This window comes from Oncorhynchus nerka, linkage group LG23, assembly GCF_034236695.1.
Source record: "Oncorhynchus nerka isolate Pitt River linkage group LG23, Oner_Uvic_2.0, whole genome shotgun sequence".
In the NCBI taxonomy this organism is placed as follows: Eukaryota; Metazoa; Chordata; class Actinopteri; order Salmoniformes; family Salmonidae; genus Oncorhynchus; species Oncorhynchus nerka.
Genome location: NC_088418.1, coordinates 52,815,475 through 52,826,964, shown reverse-complemented (window position 1 = coordinate 52,826,964; position 11,490 = coordinate 52,815,475). Strand labels below are relative to the sequence as shown.

The window sequence follows — 11,490 nt, the reverse complement described above, 5'->3', positions numbered from 1 at the left end:
CAAAATCCTGTCAAGCTATTTCTTGTTGAAATATGTGTCATTATCATGGCCCCCGAGCACCATAGCCTGAAGTAGAATTTTTTTCTCCCAAATTTGATTGTCATTTGGATTTTTTTTCCCAAAAGGTGATGAACTGTCACATCATCTTGGGCGACAAAGTAATATACATAGACACACCTTGATGTATATGTACCGTGTTTACTGAGGACACCATAGTGAGTTGTCACTTGGGGATGAAATCAACTGTACTATGTGTAAAACAAGGAACAAACACCAGAGAGGAAAAGAGCGATCGAGAGAGAAAAGGAGAGATAGAGACGTGAAACGTGGGGTTGTGTGAAACATTACGACATCAGACAGCCACTGGAACACAACAACAACAACAACACACACACAGAGACGAGTATTAGGAAAAATGGTTTAATATCGGAGACAGAAGCAAGTAACTGCATCACACAAGAACATACGTTTACAAAAATAATTCTGACTGCTTCAGCTACACAGTTAGTTCACAGGGGACAGAGAAACCAGAAAAATCTAAACAGTTAAAAGCAAAAACCTCTAATTAGCATCTTTTTTTAATTAAACTAATACATTAATCCACTGAAGGTGACTAAATATTTATATTCCTAATTGTCTTATCATGTAGACGTCACAATACAGAAGTTAAATGAAACTTACCGGGTTTTTTTGTATAGACAAACGGCTATAACTATTTATAAGCCAAAAAGAAATCAACACTCGCCTAACTCCTCTTTGCGAAAAGAACAACACTGAAGTACGGAAAAATAAGAAGTTAATTAATTAAAGAAACCAAGCCAAAGTTCTTCTAGAAAATGGTATATTAAAAGACAACGTTCTTGATGCCAGCTATAAATCATACTCGGGAACCAGTCAACAAAGGTCAGGCCACATCATGAGGCCAGACAGGTTTGTTTTCTAATAGTTTTTTTTTTGTTTCCTTTAATCTCCAGTATAAAAAGTTTCACTGGTACAAAATGCATAAGTACAATCATTTGTAGAAATAGGAAAGCCTGCATTTTTTTGTACTTTTTCAATCCCATCCAATGACAGATTTCGAAGTGTTGTCAAACAAACATACAATACGCTTACAGAATCCACTGAAATGCACTGACTTTGGCTTCTCTCAAGACAATACTTAAAACTATTGAAATCCTTTAGAATCAAACAAAATGATATTAATCTACAGACAACAAGCTCTTTACGGCACAGAAAGAGAGAAAACAAACATTTCCCCCCAAAACTAGACATAATAAGCCAAAATGCAAAGAAACTACAAGTTGTTTTTTTCCTTTAAAATGTCATTGTTTGATAAATAGCACTTTAGATAATAATAAATAAATAAAAAGAGAACAGAACAGTGACAAGATTGAAAGATTACAACAAGCATCGGTGATGACAGCCCCTGAGATGTGAGGCACTCAACAGACATTCCTGTCTAACGGTCTGTCTGCGGAGGACACTCTTGTGCTTTTTCATAAACATCTAACAGACTGCAACTTCAATCAGACTACACTGTGCCAACCCGTGGTGTGTGTGTGTGTGTGTGTGTGTGTGAGCGAGCGATTTGGGAATTGGGGGATGCTTAAGTTCTGTAAAAACACACACATCTCCCAAAGTATAAGTAGTTGGCTAAGGGATGAACCGAAAACAAAACAGAAAAACCCAAGCCTCTACGCCTGCAACCCATTATGCTGCACCGTGAGTTGATGTAACTCTGTTGTCTGTTTATGTTACCTAATGTATTTAGAGTGCAAAGATGTTCCTCACAGAGAGAATTCCTGAAGGGTCTGAGGCCTAATAGGGCAGCTGTCTTATAAGGAGACTACAATCAGCTCACGTTAATGACAAAATGATCTATTAACACTGACATATGTGGAGTATGACATATTGGCAATCCTGATTACTTTTATGCAGGTAGTTAGAGCGGTTTGTATGGCATTACTCATGCTTACTGCTTTAGGAAATGTCAATTTGATATGCTATGGACTCAACTGAAGTTTGGCATTGACTTGGTCCTTTGACATGGTAAAGGCTCTGCCTCTTGGCCGAGACGGTTGTTTTGCTGTCTAAGAACTGAACAAGATCGCTACCCTTTCATCTCATTTTATTTCCCCTGTCTGCACTTTACAAACCCTCCTCCATTTGGCTCGGTATTTCAAATAAACCTTGTTATTCCGTAAAAAGACGATGGAACAGATAACAGTAACTTATTTTCCCTTGGTTGTCAGTTTGAGAGCCACACTTAAAGAAGAAGGTGGCCATTTTGCCTCTCTACTCTGCGTTGTGGGACAAAATGGTGACACGCTTACCCAGAGTTGGAGAAGCTGGAGGTACAGTACAATACAGTACACTTAGACTTGGCAAACACCACCTACTTACATACAGATTTTAGATCCGATTAGACACGTCTTTCGATACAACACTCCCTGGTTAAGGCGACTGGTGAGTTTTTGTATAAAATAGTGCTGCGTTTTGCAGACCGTAAACTAGGTTTCCAGGGAAGGGAATCGGGGCAGTTTTACAGAATACTGAGACTAACGGACAGACAGCATTGTGTCATGTAAACGGATTGACTATGAGAATCATGACGTAATACGTTGGCATCTCAACACTGTTTTGGCCAGTTACACTACATTACACAACATTTACAACAGGGCAAACATATTTCTGTAGGAATGGTGTAATTACCAATACTGGTACATGTCCATAAGAAACTGTCAACTGAAGAAACAACAAAACCAAACAGCTGAAAATCATTCTGTACTATCAACATTGTTTTGTCTTGGTCTGGGGAGGGTTTGAGGCTTGTGTGGGAAAGTCTTGCCCTTCACTTACCTTATGAAAGCAACGCATTCATGTTGTTTGAGGTGACACATACATGACCAGCAAATAATGATGCCCCTTCCCAGTCTGTAGCAGCTTCAACTAAACACTTGTCCTTGATTTAGGTTATAATGAGAGAGACGAAGCTTAAAATAAGGCTTGACATTTGTCAAAGCGAAAGGATGAAGCGAGAGTGTTTGGCGAGAATGTGTGTTCATGTGAGTGTTCATGTAAAGGCTTGTGATAAGGCTTTGAAGAATGCTCTGTATAATGGCTCATGTGAGGACTGTGTGTGTGAGTGACGTGTTGATAGAGAGAGCGTGTGAACAGCAATGTAAAGACTGGTGGGCAGGAACATGGAAACTGGACTGTAGAGGCGTGCACACTCAGGGGCTCTCATACACAACAACAAAGTAAAGTCAACTGTGAGGTCTGCTTGAGTGTGTGTACGTGCGAGTGGGTGTGTGTGTGTGTGTGTGTGTATATATATATATATATATATATATATATATATATATATATATATAATATATATGACACATGGGCACTTTTTACATCTTTACAAAAAAAAAGCAAAACATTAACAGTTTCAGGCAACAAGACCACAGAATAGCAAGTTAACAAACTATTTTTTTAAATCTATATTTTTACATATGAGGGATCCATACAAAACACTTAATAAAATACCCATGTTATCAAATCATTTCACAAGAAATACACTGACGCGCTATAGACAGGATGTACCTTCAGGTTTTGGCACTAAACTCCACCGATCTTGTCTTTTTTTCTTTATAAGAAAAGAAAATTACATTATAATGAACAACAAAACACATCTAAATATTGTTTCCCACGATAGAAATAAAATTATATTAACATTGATGCTTCACAAGCCGACATGTTATATATATATATTTATATATTCATATATATATTTTTTTTTAGGAATTTTATATAGCTAATTACCCAACAAGAAATTTAGCAAATCGGGACTGCTAAAAAAAAAAAGACAAAATGAACAATTATAATAGTATTCATATGAAAGGCTTTGTCTATTGTTCAAGTAAACAGATTTTTTTTTAGTCTTCTCTTTTAAAACATGAGACACTTAAGACCGTTAGACTTGTAATGAAACCAAAACTAAACTCACAAGAAGCACCAACGTTAACGTGGGTTACAGGCATTTTCTTCTTTTTTTTTGCTCTATAATTTAAACAGTAGAAAATATAGGTAATTTCTTTATCATGTGCATTTAAACCACGGATTGTCTATCTGTGAGTCAGTTCAGCAAAAGGTGACACGTAGGTAGCATTTCTCCCCCCAAACAGGGCAAGTCTTTTTTTGTTGACATTTTTGTAATACCTTAAACTACTCTAGAAAAAAGTGGTTCTATATATACTTTAATGAGAAACAGAGCCACTTAAAATGGCCTTATCAAAAAACTTTACACTGCCTGAAAAATGTAAAAACAATTACAGAGCTCTGAGAGAGTCTAATATTGATCAGACAGTTTTTATTCAGAACTGTTTGGAAGTAGTCTATTTTTCATGGACACCGACAGTGTCTGCTTCTGGCCTCATATTGCCAGTGGAGCCAGAAACAAGACAGCATGCCAATCCCTGTGCTGAACTTTCAAGTTTACTTTAAATGAAAAAAGGAACAAAAAATGAAACCCAACATAAAAGAAGGAAACTAAACATAACTAAATAAACCTAATGGAAATAATTTTGCCACAGGGTTGTTCTGTTTTTAAAAAGAAAAGTTTTGTTTTTGTCTGTAAGAGTTCAGTCTTTGTGTATGAATGATGCTATACTTCTTCACATTGATTCGCTCCCCCCCCCTCCTCCCTCCCTCCTTCATGCACAATGTAACCCATTTACCCCACCTCCCCAAAATAGAACAAAATGAGGTCACATGCAAAAAAAGTCCAAAAAGGTCACGCTAAGTTCAAAAGGTCAGTAGGCGGAGACCAGGTTATGATCAGGTGAGCTCAGAAAAGACATCAGAAAACAATGACGGGACGATGAGACTTTTTGTATTTTTTTTGGTTTTTGGACGCCACGCCACAGAGACATGCTAGGCAAACGATGAGCTAACAGGCATGGAGATGGGTTCTATAGGAAGAAAACAGGGGAGAGGAGAGAGTTACACACAGGACAGAGAGCCAGGGCACCACATTACTACAGCATTAAAATCAGGGGAACAACACACAACAAAACAACAATGTAAACCACCAGGTCATAAGGTCAACACCACAATTTTATATCTCTCGCTATTTTTTATTTATTTATTTTTTACAAAAATGATTTACAATTTGGATTAATACTAACAGACACACATTTACTGTACAAACACATTATCACACACTCATACACAGAGCAGCCAAAGTTATATCCATCAGTACCACATGCTCCTAGAGAGCAAGGAGGATGGATTGTCATTTGGGAGAAACTGTTGAAAAGTTTTTGTACAGTACAAACGAACGAAACATAACGAAACAAACACGTGAACAAAAAAAGGAAACGCAAGGAAAGGTTGAAATTTGACAGGTGAAGTACCGATACTGATGGGGAGAGAGAGAGAAAGAGCTGATCACGGACGGATGTGATGCACAGACAGAGAGAGGTGTGTGACAGTGAAGGGAGCAGAGGCAGAGCGAGGTGTGAACGTGGCTCTGTTCTAGAGAATTCTACAGTTCCGAATTTCAGAAGACTACTCGACAAGGTTCTATTCTAACGGATTCTGTTCTTTATAGGATTCCAATAACTTAACGATAGGCAATAAATAAAGTCCTTTTTTTCTGAGGCAGTAAGAATTTTGTATAAAAATAGAACTGCTTTTTTTTACAAATAAAATGTACAGGCCTGTGGCTTTCGCTACTTTGAATTAATTTTTTTATCTCTCAAGAAACATCAAGTATTTTCAGTTAACTTCCCACCCATACATTTTTTAATCTTATAGCCTTCATCAGATTCTGGATGTTACTTTGAAAATGTTCTACACAATATCCCTTTCAACAAAGACCAATGTGATCTGACCCAGAAAATCGTAGTTTGCTAACATTGTTTTAGTGTGAAATAAACATTCTCCACATTAAGAAATGACTGGAGTCATGATAATAATGAAATAGAGGACTGTATGGGATTCTGTCGTTGACTGACTAACAGGTAAGAGGCCACTAAGTTTTGTTTTTTAAACCTTTGTTCCCTGGTGTCTGTCAGCAGGCATCAGGGGTCAGAGAAGCAGCGGCGGTTGGCCCGGAAACCAACACCAGGAGGTCAAGGGTCATGTGCATATCGGTGCGTGGTGTGTCAGAAATGAACCCTTTATATCGACATTTTATCAGGCCTCGGGTTCACAAAGAGAACAAACAAAACCATATAGCTTGTTTTTTTTCTTACTCTGTTTTTCGAGTAATGAAATTCTTCTGATAATAGTATATAAATAATCACGTAGAAAATTAAATATGTTTTACAACTGAAAAAGCTACCAATGATAGCTACTTTGTTTTTTAAAGTGGTACAAAATAAAGGTGGTAATGGAAGCATTCATGTGAAAGATAATACAAAAAAAATCATAATAGTAATAATAAATAATACTGCTGAACAAAAAAGCTAAAAATAAAAAAAAACTAAAGGAGAAAGTAGTGTCTCCCTCTGGTGGTCAAATGTTGTCTCCCCCCTCCCTCCACTTCCCTCCCCCAGTCCCTGTGTAGAGGTCGTGGCTCGTATGAGGACTTACCCTAGCAGTGGTAACATGGGAGCAGATAGGCCCTAGTGCTAAGATCAGTATGGTTTGCTGTCGTTCTTGGAGCGCTTGAGCTGCACCTTCAGCCTCTTCATGCCGATCTGGAAGCCATTCATGGCCTGGATGGCTGCCTGCGCCGACACGGGATTGTCATAGCTGACGAAGCCTGAGAGGCAGAGAAGGAAATGGACCGGGTACAAGAGAAGAGAGAGGGAGAGCGAGTTAGAGAGAGAGAGGGTGCCCAAAAGGATGTAGGAGACGTAGAAGAAACTCAAATGATTGAAAAGGAATACAACATGTAATTCATACACAGGTGTATGTGTGTGTTGGTGCGTTTGTGCTGATGTACCGAAGCACTTGCTCAGGTTTGTCTGTTTGTCAATGAAGACTTTGGCAGAGACCACATTCCCAAAAGGCATGAACATCTGCAGGATGTCCTGGTCCCCAAACTCCTGGGGCAGGTGGTAGATGAACAGGTTGGCACCTTCAGGCCCTAACAGTTGAGAGACATGGGACAGTAGCGGGTAAGGGTTAAACCCAGAGACATACAGAGTGAAGAGATTATAGAGAGTTAATGCATACGTCTTTATCCCACTATGCTCTCCCCTCTACCCTCAGTGCCCAACCTGTTTCTGGCTACCCGTGGTTAGTATCGTTGTTGCATTAGTAATCTCACTAGAAAGCTTCTTGTGCCAGTTCGACTATTGCAGTCGGGTCTGGCTATACTGGGAGTGCATACCTCTCTCCCAACACTCCACCGCTTGATTCCTTCACTTCCCCCTCAACTCTCCAGAACCCCCTCCACCCTCCTGTCTCTTCCCTCCCCCTGACCCTTCCCTCCGCCCCCTGGCTCCACCCCACGCCCACTGACCCTCTTTCTGGCTGCCGGCGGCACCTTGCTGCTGCAGCAGGGACTGGCTGTAGAGGGTGGGCAGGGCTGCGGCTGCATACTGCTGGATCCCTGAGTAGGCCTGTGTGAGCGCGTCCATGGTGCCCGCCGTGCCGTTGGTCAGCCCCGCGCCGCCCAGGCCTCCGTTCAGGGCCGCCATACCTGAGAGCATGTGAGCAACTTTACATAAAACCCAACAGTACAAAAAGAAGAGTGCACTTACTCATTATACATACAGTACACTCATTATACATACAGTACACACATTATACATACAGTACACTCATTATACATACAGTACACACTCTATACATACAGTACACTCATTATACATACAGTACACACTCATTATACATACAGTACATACACATTATACATACAGTACACTCATTATACATACAGTACACACTCATTATACATACAGTACACACACACATTATACGTACACTACACACATTATACATACACTACACACACATTATACATACAGTACACACATATTATACATACAGTACACTCATTATACATACACTACACAAACATTATACATACACTACACACATTATACATACAGTACACACACATTATACATACAGTAGACACTCATTATACATACACTACACACATTACACACAAACACACACACACACACACACACACACACACACACACACACACACACACACACACACACACACACACACACACACACACATACATACATATACAGTGGGGAGAACAAGTATTTGATACACTGCCGATTTTGCAGGTTTTCCTACTTACAAAGCACGTAGAGGTCTAATTTTTATCATAGGTACACTTCAACTGTGAGAGACGGAATCTAAAACAAAAATCCAGAAAATCACATTGTATGATTTTAAGGAATTAATTTGCATGACATAAGTCATGCAATAAAAGCAGAACTTAATATTAGGTACAATTACAGAGATCATACGTTTCCTGTAATTCTTGACCAGGTTTGCACACACTGCAGCAGGGGTTTGGCCCACTCCTCCATACAGACCTTCTCCAGATCCTTCAGGTTTCGGGGCTGTCGCTGGGCAATACGGACTTTCAGCTCCCTCCTAAGATTTTCTATTGGGTTCATTTTTGGAGACTGGCTAGGCCACTCCAGGACCTTGAGATGCTTCTTACGGAGCCACTCCTTAGTTGCCCTGGCTGTATGTTTCGGGTCGTTGTCATGCTGGAAGACCCAGCCACGACCCATCTTCAATGCTCTTACTGAGGGAAGGAGGTTGTTGGCCAAGATCTCGCGATACATGGCCCCATCCATCCTCCCCTCAATACGGTGCAGTCGTCCTGTCCCCTTTGCAGAAAAGCATCCCCAAAGAATGATGTTTCCACCTCCATGCTTCAAGGTTGGGATGGTGTTCTTGGGGTTGTACTCATCCTTCTTCTTCCTCCAAACACGGCGAGTGGAGTTTAGACCAAAAAACTATATTTTTGTCTCATCAGACCACATGACCTTCTCCCATTCCTCCTCTGGATAATCCAGATGGTCATTAGCAAAGTTCATATGGGCCTGGACATGCGCTGGCTTGAGCAGGGGGACCTTGCGTGCGCTGCAGGATTTTAATCCATGATTTCTTTGAGACTGTGGTCCCAGCTCTCTTCGGGTCATTGACCAGGTCCTGCCGTGTTGTTCTGGGCTGATCCCTCACCTTCCTCATGATCATTGATGCCCCACGAGGTGAGATCTTGCATGGAGCCACAGACCGAGGGTGATTGACCGTCATCTTGAACTTCTTCCATTTTCTAATAATTGCGCCAACAGTTGTTACCTTCTCACCAAGCTGCTTGCCTATTGTCCTGTAGCCCATCCCAGCCTTGTGCAGGTCTACAATTGTATCCTTGATGTCTTTACACAGCTCTCTGGCCATTGTGGAGAGGTTGGAGTCTGATTGAGTGTGTGGACAGGTGTCTTTTTTCAGGTAACGAGTTCAAACAGGTGCAGTTAATACAGGTAATGAGTGGAGAACAGGAGGGATTCTTAAAGAAAAACTAACAGGTCTGTGAGAGCCGGAATTCTTACTGATTGGTAGGTGATCAAATACTTATGTCATGCAATAAAATGCAAATGAATTACTTAAAAATCATCCAATGTGATTTTCTGGATTTTTGTTTTTAGATTCCGTCTCTCACAGTTGAAGTGTAGGTATGATAAAAAATACAGACCTCTACATGCTTTGTAAGTAGGGAAACCTGCAAAATCAGCAGTGCATCAAATACTTGTTCTCCCCACTGTAAACACACACACACACACACACACACACATATTCATTCAACATACAGTACATACACTGACACACTCACACACACACACACACACACACACACACACACACACACACACACACACACACACACACACACACACACACACACACACACACACACACACAATGTAAAACACATTTCAATACATTTTGTACAGGATTACATTTACATTTAAGTCATTTAGCAGACGCTCTTATCCAGAGCGACTTACAAATTGGTGCTTTCACCTTATGACATCCAGTGGAACAGCCACTTTACAATAGTGCATCTAGGTCTTTTAAGGGGGGAGGGAGGGGGGGAGAAGGATTACTTTATCCTATCCTAGGTATTCCTATTAAATATAGGCACAAAATATTTATTTTATCTCTCACACACACATAATACACTTGTCCTACATGTAATAGACATTAAAACACATAACACAGAGGTGAATGGAGAGCCTGGCCTGACCCATGCAAACTGGAACACCACAGCAGAAATAAGCAGCCAACCGCTGAATTATCACCATGACAACTTCCCTAGTCCCCCCCCCCCCCACACACACACAAGACACTCAAGGCCTAATGTACGAGTTTAACATCCACACTTCAGAACCCGCTACTGTACTCAAGAACCAATATCTCAATATTGGCTCAATCTATCGCTCTCTGCCATTTTCACCACCCACACAGAGGAGAAATCACCTCACTACTGTTAGACCAATCAGACCCCAGACCAACAATGTCAAACACCAATCAAACGGCACGTCCCTGGCATCAAACGGCATGCCCCCGTTCTTATTTGGCCATTTAGAGGGTAACGACGAGCAGCAAGGTTAAAAAGGACAGCTGCACTTGTTAGTGTGGCTTCACTGCCTAGCAGGGCAACAGTCTGAGGGGATCGATATTCCCAAATGACCCGCCGCCCGCCACCATCTGACAGAGAGGTAAATGATGACCACGGCGCTGGAAATTATAGGTCACCCATTTATGCAGGAATAATTGCACCGTTGACCTTTACGATTCAATTAAAGCCTAGATGTGCTTCAATGAAAGAAGGAGGGGAAAGGGGAGGAGAAGATTAATGTGAAACTGGCATTCTCATCGTGTTTGAGCGGAGGGGGGATTTATAAAGCGGATATGGCAACTGTAGAAGAAGCAGGAAAAGGTCAGGGGAGAATATGTGGAGAATGGGCTGGTTTTACAGGATCTCTGCTGTCATAACAACCCTGATTAAGGTGACACACGTTGACTTTCCCCCAGAGGGGTAGCAGGACATGACAGGACAGAGACTTAAGTGTGGCCATCAGAGAAACTCACTGGCATGGCTACTCTACGACTACTGGGACACAGCTCATCTCATACATGTAGACTTATACCTGATTAAGGCCACTTCTGTATTCTTCTACCAAAAAAGTGTTTTTGTTTTTTTGTTGTAGAAAAGAATGTACCTCTACTGACACACGAGTGTGCAGATTCACTAGTGACACGTACACGACCCCCGCACAGACGTGGAGCGGCACTAGCACGCGGACAAAGCGACAGCACAAACAGCAGCACTCTTACAACAGGCACCACCCCGTGTGACACAACCAGGAAGCGGATGGATTCATGAATAAATGGATGGATGTATTGGTAGCCGTGGTCTTTGTGAGGATGTGGTGGGTTAGGGGGTGCAGCCTGGAGCATAAAGCCAGGCTGAACAGGTGATTTCTCAGGGAGCGGACACAGAGG

The 11,490-nt window shown here is 41.2% G+C and overlaps 1 protein-coding gene across 16 annotated transcripts in view; it reads right to left on the bottom strand.

Moving 5' to 3' along the window:
* Positions 1 to 406: 406 nt before the first annotated feature.
* Positions 407 to 11,490, bottom strand: part of LOC115119253 (CUGBP Elav-like family member 2) — a 262,492-nt gene continuing 251,408 nt past the window's right edge. For 14 of the 16 annotated variants that reach the window (XM_065008230.1, XM_065008227.1, XM_065008226.1 and 11 more), the window contains 4 exons: positions 7,463 to 7,642; positions 6,941 to 7,084; positions 6,586 to 6,757; positions 407 to 4,958 (listed from right to left, as the gene is read on the bottom strand). In XM_065008230.1, coding sequence (XP_064864302.1) covers positions 6,630 to 6,757; positions 6,941 to 7,084; positions 7,463 to 7,642 — 452 coding nt within the window. In that variant the 3' untranslated portion in view covers positions 407 to 4,958; positions 6,586 to 6,629. The remainder of the gene's footprint in view (positions 4,959 to 6,585; positions 6,758 to 6,940; positions 7,085 to 7,462; positions 7,643 to 11,490) is intronic. The other 2 variants (XM_065008228.1, XM_065008242.1) reach the window with 1 other exon arrangement.